Source organism: Mytilus galloprovincialis, chromosome 12 (genome assembly GCF_965363235.1).
Source record: "Mytilus galloprovincialis chromosome 12, xbMytGall1.hap1.1, whole genome shotgun sequence".
NCBI classification, from domain to species: domain Eukaryota; kingdom Metazoa; phylum Mollusca; class Bivalvia; order Mytilida; family Mytilidae; genus Mytilus; species Mytilus galloprovincialis.
The window spans coordinates 77406532-77424287 of record NC_134849.1 but is presented as its reverse complement, the minus strand read 5'-3'; the positions used below and the strand labels follow the sequence as shown (position 1 = coordinate 77424287).

Below are 17756 nucleotides of genomic sequence, written 5' to 3'. Positions count from 1 at the left end.
GTTCAAATAAAGTACTTTTCAAAACATAAAACCAGTTTGACCATATTGTACTGTCAGGGTCGATGCCACTACTGGTGGAGATTTATTTCCCCGAGGGTACAAATGTATCACCAGTCCAGTAGTCAGCTGACATGAATTATCATTAATATGGTTATATTTATAAATTAACTGTTTACAAAATTTATAGAATTTTTGAAATACTAAGGCTTTTCTGCCTCAGGCATAGATTACCTTAGCTGGATTTGGCAAAACTTTTAGTAACTTTGTTCCTCAATGCTCTTCAACTTCGTACTTTATTTGGCCTTTTTAACTGTTTTGGATTCGAGCGTCTCTGATGGGTCTTTTGTAGACGAAACGCGCGTCTGGCGTATATACACTATTTAGTCCTGGTAATGAGTTTATTCACGTACCGTTTATTTCATAAAAAGTTATCCTTTATTTGCATTCAGAAATCGTCATGTTAGTGTACCACTGTGTATTTCATACACATGACACAGTTTATATCTAGTGATGTAAACAATCCTTATGTGAGCTCAGATATGCTAGACTGGGGTGTACGTACACATAGTGTGAAAAGCGTGTAAATTTGGTCTTTTTTTTACAGAAAATATATATTCTTAATGTTTCATTTACTATTTACTTTTTGTCTTGATGGTAATATTAGCTATATTGGTGTAATCAGAGGTACTACTGTGTAGAATTTAACACCGGTGTTGAAAATATATACACCCTGAGGTCAAGACGAAATTCGTATGAATTTTTCAACATTGGTGTTAAATTCCGTACACCAATGACTACACAGAGATAACGGATTCATTCCTTATTTTGCCATTTACGGGTATAAAATTGAAAAAAAAATCGTATGACCAACTTCCATTACACACTTTTTAACACCGACGTTTGCTGTGCATTTTTCAAATATGATCTTTATTATTTTATGTGTGAAAAATTGAAAAATTTGATTATTTTTGGGAATATTAGTGCTTACATTTTTTCTTAAGCAAAGTATTTTTAAATTTATTTATTTTTAAATCTAAATTTTTTTATTTTTTTTCCCTAAACATTTTTTTGGGGGGAAGTGGCATATTTTTTTCATCTCCTAGTGGACTAGGATGGGGGTGTTGTTTACACCCGGGTAATAGACCAATCAGATTGAATGCAAAATTCTTACCATATAAGAATAACGTTTTATCGTTCCAGAAATGAAAATCAAGATCAATGTTCAATTGCTTAACTGTGGAGAGGATTCTGGTCAAGCGTATGCTATGCTTGGTCACACAGTAATAAAGCACCAGTATAGCTAAAAGATTGACAAGGTATATATATTTGTGAGGTTAACGCATATTATATACACATTTTTTCCCCTTCTAATTATCATATTAAAAGGATCGTATTGAAGCTTATATATTATGTAATTCGTTGTTTATTGAAAACATTGAAAAAGTTTATCCTCAGTAGTCAGTACTTCTGTATTGAAATGTTTCATGACAAATCTTTCTAAAATTAATTACCTCCTAGAAGAACAGGGAAAGAGAAATACGATCACATAAGTCCTTTTACCACCCAACTTTGTGGAACGTCCGTTTGGCCTTGTGGGGTATTCAAGAACGCAATCACGTCCGGTCATAATGAAGCGTGTAGATAGTGCTACGCTCATTGCAAGTTGAGAATCTTTGCAGCAGCCATTTGAAGGCACCTTATAAGTAGACTATGTGACATGACCTACTTTTTGGATTTATTGATTTGTTATTGTCCTGAACACGAACAATTTTCCCCTGGACGTTAAATAATCAACGTGCAATAAACATGTCCAATTTATAAATTCAAAAAATACAAATACTAGTAGGTTAAGGTGTCGACTTCATAAGTCAAAGCTGACTTTATATGATTTGACTATTCTTTTAATGTCCTTTTGGTCATATTCATACAATTGTAAAGTGTTGTTTTTCCCTTTTTATTAGATATATTATGCATTTCAAATGTTGTTGTAATTCATTATTTTGTATATGGTGGGGGGGACTCTTTTAGTTCAATATATTGGTTTATATTGAGTTTTTCTAATTGTTTACTCCTTTTCTTGTGTTTACTATGACTGTATAAATAAAGGTAGGATGCGCTGAAATTTACAAAATGGGTAACTGTACTGGGTTATTGGTACACATTGATTTTATATATATTGTAATACTGCTAGGATATAGAAAAATGTTTTCAGAACAAAAAGATTGAAATTTATCAACATTGCACAATTTTTTTGTGAATTATTGGGAATATATGATATTGTCCTTCACGATATTACTGTTATAAACTAGAAAAAAGTAAAATCACAAAAAAACTGAACTCCGAGGGAAAAGTCAGTTTGCAAGATCAGGTTTCAACCGCTTTTATATTCACATTTTATTCATAACAAAAATACGGACCATTTGTTAAAACGCTCAGCCGAACACTTTTTCCACCGTAGGTATTGCCTAATCAAATGGCAAAATCAAAAGCTTAAACACAAGATTAAACTATTGTATTAAATGTAAGTTTAATCACTTCCTAAATATACATGAACTATTTGCCACTGGACGTTAAGCTATGAATCATCTGCCTGTGTTCCCATTAAAGGTCGTGCCGAAAGAAGAAGATGAGTGTGAGTTATACACCTGGGTCGCTGTTTTGATGTCATAAATCATTAATTTCCTTATTTGGATAACCAAACTGAATCATGTGATACAACCAACTCTTATAATATATCCTTACAAGATCAAAGAGAAGAATCAACCGTCGCTGAAAAAAAATTAAATGTGCAGATTTTTTTCTTCTTGAGTATAGCGGTCAGTATAACAATTAGTGTGAAATTTGACTGATTTATGAAGAAACTTGATTACATTGACATCCCACATAGCGACAAAAGGGAAATAACTTTTACTCACATTGTGTAAACATCGTAACTCATGAACATTGTGTTGACTTCATTATCAACTGAAATTGAGGATATTACTATTGATTGAATGTTACATATATTTTATTGTCATGCAAGATATGTTTTAACAGTTCCTTTTATGTATTTGCGACATATTGGACAATTTCTCATAGCAGGTGCGCAGTCTTTACAACACACTATATGTCCACATGGTAAAAAGGCGATAGAGACGTCTAAATCTAGACACACTTTACATAATCTTTGTTCTTTTAATTGTTGGTTTTCTTCTAATATTTTTTCTGCTTCTGAAAAAAAAATTCACAGTTGAGACATTTGCTCATGAATTTTAGGGTAATAAAGAGAATATAATTATGTTTTCAACTTTTGTGTTCAAATTTGTCTTAAACAGTTCCAATTATGTTGAACCAGATGCGCATTTCGACAATCAGTGTCTGTTCAGTGATTCTCGAGGCCAAACGATTAAAAAGTCAAAACTATTGATTTTCAAATCCTTTAAGAAGACTGTAAACATTCTGTAAAAAATTTCAAATGCAAAAAGTAAAATGACTCCGAGGGAAATTCAAACCATAATCAAATGGCAAAATCAAAAGCTCAAACATATCAAACGAATGGATAAGAACTGTCATATCCCCAACTTGGCACATGCAAGATTGAATTAGTACCAAGATTGATTGTATGGCCTACTTTAGAGGGCCCTCATGGGGTTTTTGATTATGTGATTACTTGGCCGTTTTTTTAATGATTATTTGATTAATAAGCCAAATATTTCATGATTATTTGATTACCTAGGACTGTATTTTTAGTTTATGATTATTTGATTACTAAAGATAAGCAAATATTTAATGATTATGTGATTATATTGGCAAAAAAATGGTGATTGTGTGATTACTAGGACCCCCCCCCCCCATGAGGGGCCTCACTTTAGGTCAACTTGAAGTGCCATATACAGTTATATTAGAAACGTCCATTGCACTACGAATTATTTATTATTGTTATGTTTTGCCTTCTTCAGAGGTGTATAAAATGCATGCAAGTACATTATTTATTACTTATTATTTGTCAATAAGGTACAAAGTTTGAAACTGATTTATTTTTATTTCCCTTAACCTTGACATTAAAAAATAACTCACCATCTCGTAAGTTTAGGGTACTTGGCGATAAAGTACTAGGCGCTGCTACACTCTCGGTGGCTTGTGTAGATGGAGATGTATTGAATCTGATCGCATCCTCACGATCAAGTAAAATTTGCAGGATATTATGAGCGGTTAATTCTGAAAATAAAATACAAAAACGTAATAGCAATTTCATGAATGATTGATGATGTCCATTTTACCTCGTAGCTTTGTCATATGATTTGCATTACGTTATGTTGTTTCTACAAATTATATAAACTTTACAGATAGTCTTTCTCATCTTTACGTGTCATTGAAAACTTATTTTGGAGGCCCCTCATGGGGGGGGGTCCTAGTAATCACTTTATCACCATTTTTTTGCCAATATAATCACATAATCATTAAATATTTGCTTATCTTTAGTAATCAAATAATCATAAACTAAAAATACAGTCCTAGGTAATCAAATAATCATGAAATATTTGGCTTAATAATCAAATAATCATTAAAAAAACGGCCAAGTAATCACATAATCAAAAACCCCATGAGGGCCCTCATTTTGGCTGTTATTTACAAAAACAGTTGTTGTGTTTTTAAGGGAAATTGCATAATATTCAACCTTTTACGAAATCATAATTTTGTTTCAAACAAACTTGGTCGCAAACTTAACAGGTAAGATAAAAGTAATTTCACCTTAAAATTCAACTTCCAATGTGTTTCTCTATAAACGGAAAGATCATGAATAATCGATTCTTGTATCCTTCTTTTATTTTTAAATCTGGCTTTTTGACGATTTTTTGTTGTTCCTTCTGTTCTTTGAAATTATACAGGATCAATACGAAAACATCCATTTAAAAAAACTATAAGATTAATGATTAAATAGGAACCAAAATCAATCAAATATATGCTAGAAACATTGGTTACCTTGTCCCGAGTCCTTAATTATCTGTAATGGTTTTACAACTTGTTCTTTAGTATATCCCATCTCACAAACACTTTTCACAGCGAAACTATCTAGTAATGGATATGTATCAATGTCTGTCGAAGTCTGTGTACTTCTACTACCGCTAACTTCAGCTGACAATGACTGTAAGTTGTTCTGCTGAGTAGTATTTTCCTTCAATGAAACATTTTCAGATCAAATAAATGAAAACATGAATAAATAAATTATGAGACATTCGTATGATGCCCTGTCTTTGAAAACTGTCTGGGTAATTCATAAAAAGAAAGGCAACAAAAGCAACAAAAATACTAAACCAACATTTCTGCAGTAGCTTTCACCCCATATATATTTGTTTTCTTCATACTAAATGCATTCACATTATACTTATCGTGTACATCCATCTTATTAAGTTTAGCCAACACATTTGATAATTTCTCATTATATTATTACGTGGATCAGAAACTGCTTACCCGTTCGGAACACCTGACTTTGTTTGGTTTTTTTTTTTGGTTGGGTTTGTCTTTCAGTCTTTAGTTTTCAATGTGACGTGTTCTTTCTTATGTTTGGCCATGATAATGTCTGTTTTTATTGGATTCAATATTTTTGAATTCCGATCCTCTCTTAGTATCTGGAGGTTCAGACAGCTATCGAACCAGGTTTAACCCGCTATTTTTCGTCGGAAAATGTCTGGACCGAGTCTGGAATATGACAATTGTTTACCACTTCTTCCGTTTACTGATCATGCTGATAACGCCTGATTTTGTTATATTTCATGGACTTCTTTTTTATATTTTACCTTAACGTTCCGTATTTTTTATACTAGTTTTCCAAATTCCCTTCTTTTGCAATTCACCTTGTTTTATGCCATGAAAGTCCATAAATATACTTAGCTGACTATGCGGTATGGGCTTTTTTCATTGTTGAAGGCCGTACGGTGACTTATAGTTTTTAATTTCTGTGTCATTTTGGTCTCTTGTGGACGGTTGTCTCATTGGCAATCATAATCTTTTTTATATTAGGAATAATTACCAATTGTTGTTTCCGTCTCTGCATGTCATTAACAAATACATCGCCTTTGTTTTGTTTCAAAAAAGAACATTGTGGAAACCAACGCGCATGCTCTACCCAAGGATCGTCACCAAGCTCCCAGTTTCGTAGTCCACCTCCACAGAAGAAACACCTCGTATAGTCATGGTAACCTGCAAAAAAGAATCCGGATACAGCCATCTCGCGTGGTGTTTGGTCAAGATACGATGGCCATCCTTGATAGGAACTAATTCGAACTTGAAGAGCAGCATAATCTGGATACTTCGGCTTGTCAATGGTAATACCAAGCGATGCATAATCGTGTTGACAGTCGTTCGTCCTTGAATTATTTTTACTATCGTCACCAGTTTCTCCTGTTATGTCACTGGTTGGGATATTTCTAGCCGCATTTCCGGTTGAAGCATGAGAACTTTGAACACTTATTGCATTTACTGTCGTTATCTTGTGACCAGTGTACGCATCTCTTGGTGAAGATGCTGTACCTTGACTTTGTTGATGATTTTTGTCATGAACACCGACGTTCATAGATGTAGAGGCATCTTTTGGAGGTGTTCTTACTAAGTAACTATCGCCTTCAAACGGAGGTATTTCACAACCAAAATTGTTCACAAGTATACAAGATGGTGATATACTTTTGTGAATTGCTGAAGGATCATCTCCCGATTTCCATTGGTCGTAAGTTGTACCACATGAATAACATTTTGTTGCACAGCCCTCTCCAGTAAAGAAAAAACCAGCTCTTGCTAAACGTGTCATGCTGATATTTATATGACGTGGGAATGTACTTAATGATGAAAATCTCATCATTTCATTTGACATTGATCTTGATAAAGGATAAAGATAATATGTATGATATTGAAGTACACGTAGTCTCAATAAACCGCCTAACTCTTTTCTTGGTATTCCTTCTGCATTAACCATTTTCATATCATATTTTTTTCCATGTAAATGTATACTTTCTGGATCATGCATTCGGATAAAACTTTCATCGTCGGTCTTTACATTTCCTTTCTTTTCAAGTTTTTCACACGTCGCTTTTAATTTATTTTTATGTTTCACAATATTTGTGGCAATATCCAAATTACCTCGTTTGTTCAAATGTTTTTGGATTTGCAACAATAGTAATTTGCATTCTAATATACCCTCTGAAAGGCATTGTTTTTCTGACGATTCTAAACTTAACGAGTCATCCCGCTTAAGTCTTCCCTTATCTGGAATCTCTTTGAATAATGACATTAATTGTATATGCTTCTTTCCTTTGATCGACTCGTGGAGTGAAAAAGGTTCCATCGAAAGAGTTTCGTTGAAATCTCGTGCTGATGCAAAAGTTTTTGCCTTCATATTGACGATATCCTACAAAATTTATTTAATTTATTAAATCATTATATTATGTTGCCGTTTTGTTTTAGAACAATATCTATCCGGGGGTACGACCTGTCTGATGAAATCGAGATTGTGCTAAATGTGGTAGTAGATCTACATATGTTCATGTTCCTCCTTTTTTGGTTTTCAACAAGGAGATCAGACCTTCTTTAAATGAACTTTAATTATTAGAAAAGTTAAGATAGAGACTGTCATATAAATCTAATGTAAAAAAACACACACACAAAAAAAATATCCAAATCACAAGTAATTGCTGATAATGAGTTTCAGTGGCGGATCCAGCCATTTTTAAAGGGGCCCAACCCAGAGTAAAGGGGGGGTTCCAACTATATGCTCCCATTCAAATGCATTGATCGGCCAAAAAAATGGGGGGGTTCAAATCCCCCCCCCCACACCGGATCCGCCACTGAGTTTGTATTTTTCTTAAAGAAACACTTAAATATTAAAAATGACAGGAACTTTAACAAATATCATGTTAAAGTATCGTAAATAGATTTCTAAAAAAAATATACAGGTAACAAATAAAAACTAAGTGAATTGCATAAACTCTAAAGTGTATTTGTTTAACATCGTTCTGCAAGACGTTTTAAATGTTATTCCCATCAATTGAAAAATCCCTGACAACATAAATTTATTTTAAGGAATATTTTCACATCAATTAAAAATTGTCTGAGGAGGTAAAACAACAAACCTGTAGTAAATGAAAGAGGTAGGTAAACATCCTCTACTTTTTGCACTCTCTGGTCCAGAGTCTGAATTTGTTTTTAAACCTTCATTGTTTTAAAATTGCCGTTTCGAGCCACCTTTTTGCATTTTTTATTTGGTCTTATGTACAGAAATTCACCAAAAAAATGTTAAAATCTTTCACTATAAATTTGAATCTATGAATCAGTTAATTTTAGATAGATTGACGGACTATTACAAATTGACACTGGTTTTAAATAATTCAGATGAAATTGGTCCTACCATTTACAAAATGATTTACTTTTATGCAATTATTTATGAATGTATTCCTCAGAAAACTAGAAATGATTATTGAATGTAATTGTAAATTAATATAATCGATGTCCTCCGTAGAATAGCTAAAAGTAATATTCGGAATTGTTTAAATAAAAACCTGTATGACGTTAATGATTATCGTGAGCTAATAATCCCCTGCCAAATAGATAATGACACAACGGATTACCCTTTTTATTATTTCATAATAGGGGACAATGATTAGTGTCCAGTACACATCGTTCTATTTATAGCAAAGGTCAATAGGGAAACGAAGTCAAATATGGAAATATTTTGAAAGATCATAATAAAAATAAAGAATTACAAAATGTTTACTCTTCGAAATTACAAAAAAGTAATACAATTTGAAACACTTATTAATAACAAGATTGCCTTCGATCTAACGCCAGTCTTTATATTTTTAGTTTGAAATTTCTTTCATTCATAACTTTAACTTAAAATATACGTTGTTACACATCCTGGTGACCAAAAATAGATATAATACAACACATCACAATAAACATTAGCAAAAATCAATGAAAATTACCTTCAAAAGTATCTTCAACTTATCAGTTTGACTTTGTTAGACGTTTTATTTATGGTAAAGAATAAAAAAAGAAATGATTTGCCTCGTCATAGAGAATGTTCTAGTGAACATATATTATATATATCGATGTGTAATAGACGAACTGTCATAAGGTATATATTGAATGTGTAAATATAATTATATAAATAAATCTCAGCATTTGCCCAAGTTTAAATCGAGCAATTTTTATTTGGGGTACACTAATGTTACACAACCAGACGACATAAGGACTCAAAACTAATGATAGTATATGTATCTTCTCTCAGACGTGTTCATTCGCGTCATTGTATGTCTTAAAATGATTAGATTTAAATTGTGTTCTGATTGTATTTGTCAATTTATTAATGTAATGATAATTTGCGAAGGTATTTAGATTTGAGGAGGTTTTTTTTAAGCTAAACAAAGTCGTTGCTTTGTTTTAACAACAAAAGGGTGTTTTTTTTAAAGTGCAAACTAACATCGACCAATTGTATGTTCTAAACTATCCGTTTGGTTTTGAAGTTTTTCTCTCGATCGTTTGAATTGTTTGAATTTTTTTAATTTTATCGTGATTGGGGTATTTAAAGCTTACTAAACGGTAAAGTTGAAGGCAGTTATGTACCTTTTATTTTCTTACATCAAAGTCAATTTCGTGGTTAATTGTCTATTCAGACTATTGATAATCATAAAAAGTCAAATGATAAAAATACAAACTCAAAGGAAAATTCATAACTGAGAAATAAAGGTAACAGTAGTATACCGCTGTTCAAAATTCATAAATCGATAGAGAAAAAAACAAATCCGGGTTACAAACTAAAACTGAGGGAAACGTATCAAATATAAGATAACTACGACGCAACAGAGACACAACACCGAAACGTAACTCACAGAGAAACGAACTATAATGTAACAATAGCCATTTTCCTGACTTGGTACAGGGCATAAGTCACTTATCAGATGGCAAAATCAAAAGCTCAAACATATCAAACGAATGAAAAACTCTCATATTCCTGACTTGGTACATGTAGAAAACCTGGTTTTATAGCTAGCTAAACCGTCCACTTGTATGATAGTCCCATAAAAATCCATTATATTGACAACAATGTGTGAACAAGACAGACATAATAGGTAAAAATATCCAAATTAAGGGTATGGCAGTCAACATCGTGTTATTATCTTAATCACTATAAAAAAAAAAAACAAAGAAAAACAAAAAAGCATAAAGACAATGTTCATACGCAAAAATGAAATAAAAGACCAGAGCAGAATAACACATTGGCGGGATGTATAAGTACCGAGCCACGTCAAAGGATATTACCAAAAATAGACTAAACAGAAAAGGTTAATAATTTACAAAGACATATAAAAGAAAACGATACCACATATTCTTCTTATGATATGGAGAACGAATAATTTTGTTCAAAATTAAAAAGCCGACCGACACAAATGAGTTATCAAAATAATCAGAAAATAAAACAATACAAACATAATAGTTTGTACAATAAAATAAAGATTACCTTGTACTTCAACATCGATGTTTCTTTCCTGTATGAAATTGCTAGTATTGTGTTTAGGGAAACAGCTAGTACTGGATAATCATCTGAAAATTTGAATCTTTAAGGAAATGTAAAGTACAGATGACGACGTTTCTTTAATAAAAAAAATATATAAAACCATTGTTAAAAATAAATTTTATGAGTGGTCACGTTTGTATCACGTCAAGATGCTTTGCTAATTCTAGACACATTATGAATCTTAATACCATATATTGAAATATCTAGGGAAAAGTCATGATATGGCATTGTATTTTTAAAAGACACTTGATAACTGTAAGATCAAAATTTTCAATTCAAATTTAAGCAACCGACCAACACAAATAAGTTATGAAATATGATATGGTAATTAATACATTAATAAAATACAGAAGTATTTGTTTAATTTGACTTTAGAGGTGGTCGTATCTATATTCAGAAAGGATAGACATATTGACCTACATATCATGGCTTCTTACAAGTAAATGCTACTCACATTTTTTCTAATTGAATTTAACACATATTTGTTTAGAATTTTCCCAAAAAAATACTTATAACATTTTATTGTATATTTTAGAATACGATAGAAAATGAAAACAACCCGTTTCTAGAATAAAAAATTATAATTTGATTACTTTCAATAAAGAAATTTGATGTATGTTATTTATATATCTCAACTTGTACGATTCGCTCGTGTATGTAACAATGTTTTAGATTTTAACGAGAGAAATTTATGTATTACTGAAAAATTATTACACCAGGGTTTTCGATATCACAAACTAGTCAAAACATTTACTAAATTTTATCATCGGTATAAAGACATCATTCGTAAATATAGCTCAACATGCAGACTTCTAATACGTTCAGGTATTTCACATCCAATTTTTTATGGTAATATTCTTTATAAAGCACAAAGGTGTCAGTATTCACCTCAGAAACTTACAAAACCTTTGAATAGACTTATTAAGAAGGGATATAATTACGATACTGTTGTCAAGTCATTAAAGATTGCATATTTTGGCGTTAATATTGAGTCACTGATAAGGTCTTTGCATCGGAACTAAACACATTATTTTTTAAAAACAGTTGTTGGCATGACACGGGTTATGTTCTTCTCATATATGTTATGATGGTATGATAATAAACCCCTAACGGGAAGGATTGTGCCTGATGTTCATATGATGAAATCATAATCTTTCAGTCAGTTTAATTGAAGTCTGGAGCTGGCATGTTAGTTAACTGCTAGTAGTCTGTTGTTATTTATGTATTATTGTCATTTTGTTTATTTTCTTTGGTTACATCTTCTGACAATCGGACTCGGATTTCTCTTGAACTGAATTTTAATGTGCGTATTGTTATGCGTTTACTTTACTACATTGGTTAGAGGTATAGGGGAAGGGTTGAGATTTCACAAACATGTTTAACCCCGCCGCATTTTTGCGCCTGTCCCAAGTCAGGAGCCTCTGGCCTTTGTTAGTCTTGTATTATTTTAATTTTAGTTTCTTGTGTACAATTTGGAAATTAGTATGGCGTTCATTATCACTGGACTAGTATATATTTGTTTAGGGGCCAGCTGAAGGACGCCTCCGGGTGCGGGAATTTCTCGCTACATTGAAGACCTGTTGGTGACCCTCTGCTGTTGTTTTTTATTTGGTCGGGTTGTTGTCTCTTTGACACATTCCCCATTTCCATTCTCAATTTTATGAATAAATATATATATTTCTATGCTTTTAAAAACAATGACGTTATCGATTTTATACAGTGATTACATAGTTATATAAAATTCCCGGTATATTTGATGTGAAGTTGACAATGACTAGTATCAAAAAGTTTTGAGAAATAGATTCATCTATAGCAACATTAATATTCTGATAAGTATCAATTAATCTTAACTGTTCAACGTAAATATTACAGAAAAGATTTAATACTTGATACGATTTTATGAAAACAAATTGAGAATTAAAAGAAATTTAAACATTTTTAGCACACAGTAACACATTTATATAATAGTTCTTGAAAAACTGGTCATTATCGTGATACATGGACTGCCCGTAGGACAGTGGTATTGACTGCGACAGCGATAATGACCTCGCCTTCGGCTCAGTCATTATCACTATCTTAGTCAATACCACTGTCCTGTTTTTATTTCATGTCGGTTGAAAATAAGATTTTCTTATTGGATTAAAAGGGGTCACATGACATTCATTATTCTTCAATAATAAATTCCATCGGTCATTAACAGAAAAAAACGGACCAGAAAACCGGTCGTTAACGAACTTTTACATGATAATGACCGGTGGGACGTGGTTTCCGTCTGATAATGACCGTTGGGGCGTGGTTTCCGTCTGATAATGACCGTTGGGGCGTGATTTCTCTGTTAATGACGGGTGGGGCGTGGTTTCTCTGTTTAAAGAGATGTACCTTTTATAAAACATGTTCCTGTTTTTAGTATTATATTTAAGTTGTTGAGTTGTTTATTATATGTTTTCGTTAATTATAAAATTAAAGATAACTTGATTAAGTATTTATATACTGAAAAATTGCACTAAAATGAATGGCAGTATTACTACGACTGGTCTTCACTCTTTGCCATAGAAATCGTACAACTACTCGAGTTCGCTGTAGGCATTTTGAATTTATGAGAATTTTCCAAAACATGGTTTTTCAATGATATATCTAAATATAAACTACTGGATTCCCAAATCAAACATATAGTCATTCATAACCTATAATTGATTCTAGTCATAAGAATAATACAACTTATGAATAACAAGAGATCTATTTCAATTGATGATTCTCGTCATTCTATATAGATGTATATATAGTAATCGATTTACCAGATGTTATCACATGTTAACTGAGGTTGCCTTTATTTAGCATAGTGTGTCAAAGTAGCATTTCCCAAGCCACTCAACACCCACCCTCAGCATCCTGTACCTAAGTATTTCAAAAAAAATCAAAACAGGAATAGCTTTGTTTTGTTTCAATTACATATTTATAAAATACGTCATGAAAAAGTAGAAAAGTTTATTACATTAACTTTAATGAAATGAAAATGTTGATCCTACAGCATTTGTACAGTGATACTTGTCATTGACCATCAAAGATACAATTTACATCTTTCAGGGTGGTTACATTGAACAACAAATATTAACAATTACCATCATAAAAAGGGTTTATCAATTTAGAATGTCAAAATAATATAAAACTCACCGCTTAAATGCTTATGTTTAATCCTTTTTTCATCAAGAATATAGTTATTCAGTTGTTTGGTTGCCTTTTGATTATTGTGTAACTATAAACACATGCAGAGTGTGGAAATTTTCATAGGCGTTGGCAAATATGCAAAACGCCATCACTTTTATTTAAATTTATTATTGCACGTAGCATCATTGTTCTTTTTTTTTCTATTTTCGGAGGATGATTCAACCAATTGTTATGTAATGCCTTGTAATAGCAAAGACAGGAAATAGTATCTGTTGTTTCAATAACTAAGCTTAAACAAAAAAAAAGTGTTTCCCAACTAAAACTATTTTTTTTCTACACTGTATGAGAGGTGTTTTTTCATGTTTCACTTACTATACGTATCATTGTGAAATGTCAAAATAAAAGTATCGACAGGCAGTAGGATAGATATAAGAAGATGTGGTATAAGTTCCAATGAGAAAAATCTCCATCCAAGACACAATTTGTAAAAGTAAACTATTATAACAATTGGTCAAAGTACGGCATTCAACATGGAGCCTTGGCTTAGATTTAAACTTATAATAAATAAATTATGTATCATCTTACATATATAGATAACACCACCTTCAGAACTATTAAATATACCATAGCGGTCAGTTATGATTGATGGAGGAAGCTTGAGTTTTCGCAGAAAACCACTGACTTTCGGCAGGAAAACTGACAATCGTAGTCAATTTAGATTAAAATCGAACGCACCTTTTACGTCCGGAATTTTAACTCACAACCTTACTGTTGATAACAGAATTCACACAAGGAAGATATTCATATTAAATCCAGGCAAAACAAAACAAAACAAGTATTTTCAACTTAATTACATCAATTATTAAATTGTAAATAACAAGAATAGCTGATTATTGCTAAGCGTTCTTTTGATTTTACCCTTACGAGGAACAAGTAAATTCTGCAAATTTTCAAATTCAATTCATTTTTAACCACTTTATCTCGAATTAGCACTGTAAATTGTTTATTTCTAAAATTGAAGTATAAGTCTCCAAGGAACAAGGAACTTCTGCAAATTTGCACAAATTCTATTTAATCTAAACAATGTATATCCGTTATGCAAGATTCGAGTAAATCTGTACGATGCAAATAAAAATACAAAGAGATATGTATTGTAACCGGAGAGCACGAATTTCATTACAAAATTGCTTGTCTCCACCGGGACTCGAACCCGGGACCTCTGTGTTACAAGGCAGCGCGCTAACCGACTGAGCTAAAGAAGTACTTCCTTAGCTCAACCGCTTACGGCTGACTAAGTATCTACCAAATGTTCTAAGGGAAGCAATCCCGTCACACTTCCCCCACCTCAAGAGTCATCATACCATTATGACTCTCACACAAACATACCCTAGCTAGAATTCCTCTCTAACTACCGTGGGTTTTTTAGTTGGGCGCCAATGTAACCGGAGAGCACGAATATCATTACAAAATTGCTTGTCTCCACCGGGACTCGAACCCGGGACCTCTGTGTTACAAGGCAGCGCGCTAACCGACTGAGCTAAAGAAGTACTTCCTTAGCTCAACCGCTTACGGCTGACTAAGTATCTACCAAATGTTCTAAGGGAAGCAATCCCGTCACAGTATAAATTATGCACATACAGATACAATTATGCACATAGGTATACAAACCTTATAAAAATTCTCTAATTGTAAATAAAAAATTCAATATTTAACTTACTTTATTGTGAGCATTCTAGATACTAGTACTTGAGATTCAGAATAAAAAGAAAAGTCAGAATTAAGATAAAATGTTAAAGAAAATTCATACCGTAAAGGTTAAAGGTTATGAGTGACAATGTATGTGATTTTGAAATGCAGTAGTATTTGATTATGTATTATTGTGTGTCAGTTTACCTTTGTTTAATTATCATTTTGTTTTCATACAAAATCACTTCCCATATAAACAAAAGGGAGCAGTAGCATACCGCTGTCAATGGTCGTTAATCTATATGCTAAGTCAGTAAAGATCAATATAAAATTCTAATCAGAATATCACCATTATTATCACGTAATATCTTATCAAAACTTTGTGGTTTTGTGGTTTTGTGGTTTTGTGGTTTTCACAAAAAAAGATGTTTAAATGTCAACCGACCTCTTGAATAAAGGTAAAGTCAAAAGTCAAACATATGATTACTAGATATCAACAACCAGGTATGGTTATTAAGGTGGTATGGGTGTCTTTCGCCATCTTGGATTGTAAACAACGGAGAATCTAAGGTGCAAATTTTCAATCTAGTTAGCAAAATATGATGCAGGAATGCAGATAACTAATGTGAATTTGCATTTAAAAGAACAAATATTTACACTTTCGGAGTGCCTGAGATCACCTCGGTTCTTGGTGGGGTTCGTGCTGCTCAGTTTGTAATGTTGTATGTTGTGTTTTGTGAGATCACCCCGGTTCTTGGTGGGGTTCGTGCTGCTTAGTTTGTAATGTTGTATGTTGTGTTTTGTGAGATCACCTCGGTTCTTGGTGGGGTTCGTGCTGCTCAGTTTGTAATGTTGTATGTTGTGTTTTGTGAGATCCCCCCGGTTCTTGGTGGGGTTCGTGCTGCTCAGTTTGTAATGTTGTATGTTGTGTTTTGTGAGATCACCCCGGTTCTTGGTGGGGTTCGTGCTGCTCAGTTTGTAATGTTGTATGTTGTGTTTTGTGAGATCACCCCGGTTCTTGGTGGGGTGCGTGCTGCTCAGTTTGTAATGTTGTATGTTGTGTTTTGTGAGATCACCCCGGTTCTTGGTGGAGTTCGTGCTGCTCAGTTTGTAATGTTGTATGTTGTGTTTTGTGAGATCACCTCGGTTCTTGGTGGGGTTCGTGCTGCTCAGTTTGTAATGTTGTATGTTGTGTTTTGTGAGATCACCCCGGTTCTTGGTGGGGTTCGTGCTGCTCAGTTTGTAATGTTGTATGTTGTGAGATCACCCCGGTTCTTGGTGGGGTTCGTGCTGCTCAGTTTGTAATGTTGTGTTTTGTGAGATCACCCCGGTTCTTGGTGGGGTTCGTGCTGCTCAGTTTGTAATGTTGTATGTTGTGTTTTGTGAGATCACCCCGGTTCTTGGTGGGGTGCGTGCTGCTCAGTTTGTAATGTTGTATGTTGTGTTTTGTGAGATCACCCCGGTTCTTGGTGGAGTTCGTGCTGCTCAGTTTGTAATGTTGTATGTTGTGTTTTGTGAGATCACCTCGGTTCTTGGTGGGGTTCGTGCTGCTCAGTTTGTAATGTTGTATGTTGTGTTTTGTGAGATCACCCCGGTTCTTGGTGGGGTTCGTGCTGCTCAGTTTGTAATGTTGTATGTTGTGAGATCACCCCGGTTCTTGGTGGGGTTCGTGCTGCTCAGTTTGTAATGTTGTGTTTTGTGAGATCACCCCGGTTCTTGGTGGGGTTCGTGCTGCTCAGTTTATAATGTTGTATGATGTGTTTTGTGAGATCACCTCGGTTCTTGGTGGGGTTCGTGCTGCTCAGTTTGTAATGTTGTATGTTGTGTTTTGTGAGATCACCTCGGTTCTTGGTGGGGTTCGTGCTGCTCATTTTATAATGTTGTAATGTTGTGTTTTGTGAGATCACCTCGGTTCTTGGTGGGGTTCGTGCTGCTCAGTTTGTAATGTTGTATGTTGTGTTTTGTGAGATCACCCCGGTTCTTGGTGGGGTTCGTGCTGCTCAGTTTATAATGTTGTATGTTGTGTTTTGTGAGATCACCTCGGTTCTTGGTGGGGTTCGTGCTGCTCAGTTTGTAATGTTGTATGTTGTGTTTTGTGAGATCACCCCGGTTCTTGGTGGGGTTCGTGCTGCTCAGTTTGTAATGTTGTATGTTGTGTTTTGTGAGATCACCCCGGTTCTTGGTGGGGTTCGTGCTGCTCAGTTTATAATGTTGTATGTTGTGTTTTGTGAGATCACCTCGGTTCTTGGTGGGGTTCGTGATGCTCAGTTTGTAATGTTGTATGTTGTGTTTTGTGAGATCACCCCGGTTCTTGGTGGGGTTCGTGCTGCTCAGTTTGTAATGTTGTATGTTGTGTTTT

The 17756-nt window shown here is 33.6% G+C and overlaps 1 protein-coding gene and 1 long non-coding RNA gene across 5 annotated transcripts; one reads left to right on the top strand and one right to left on the bottom strand.

Annotated features, from left to right (window-relative positions):
- Positions 1-1116: 1116 nt before the first annotated feature.
- On the top strand, positions 1117-3278 carry LOC143054901 (uncharacterized). Its single transcript, XR_012971871.1, has 2 exons — positions 1117-1316; positions 2608-3278. It is a non-coding gene; the product is annotated as an uncharacterized LOC143054901 (long non-coding RNA).
- On the bottom strand, positions 2990-13820 carry LOC143054900 (baculoviral IAP repeat-containing protein 7-like). Of its 4 annotated transcripts, none has more exons than XM_076227994.1 (5): positions 13718-13820; positions 6011-7381; positions 4963-5155; positions 4057-4197; positions 2990-3210 (listed from the first exon to the last, which is right to left on the bottom strand). In XM_076227994.1, the coding sequence occupies exons 2-5, from the start codon at positions 7367-7369 to the stop codon at positions 3014-3016; spliced, it is 1890 nt and encodes a 629-aa protein (XP_076084109.1). In that variant the 5' UTR covers positions 7370-7381; positions 13718-13820; the 3' UTR covers positions 2990-3013. The 4 variants fall into 4 exon arrangements, with proteins under 4 accessions (XP_076084109.1, XP_076084106.1, XP_076084108.1 ...); XM_076227991.1 differs by lacking the exon at positions 13718-13820 and adding an exon at positions 10490-10615; XM_076227993.1 differs by lacking the exon at positions 13718-13820 and adding an exon at positions 8955-9053.
- Positions 13821-17756: the final 3936 nt, after the last annotated feature.

Excerpts from the sequence above, each read along its gene's own strand:
- LOC143054900 (XM_076227990.1), bottom strand. The coding sequence starts at position 8,132 with ATGTTTACCTACCTCTTTCATTTACTACAG. Across the intron at positions 4,198-4,962 it reads AATTAAGGACTCGGGACAAG|AATTAACCGCTCATAATATC; the intron begins GTAACCAATGTT and ends TTTTATTTTCAG. Across the intron at positions 3,211-4,056 it reads TACCCTAAACTTACGAGATG|AAGCAGAAAAAATATTAGAA; the intron begins GTGAGTTATTTT and ends TTTTTTTTTCAG.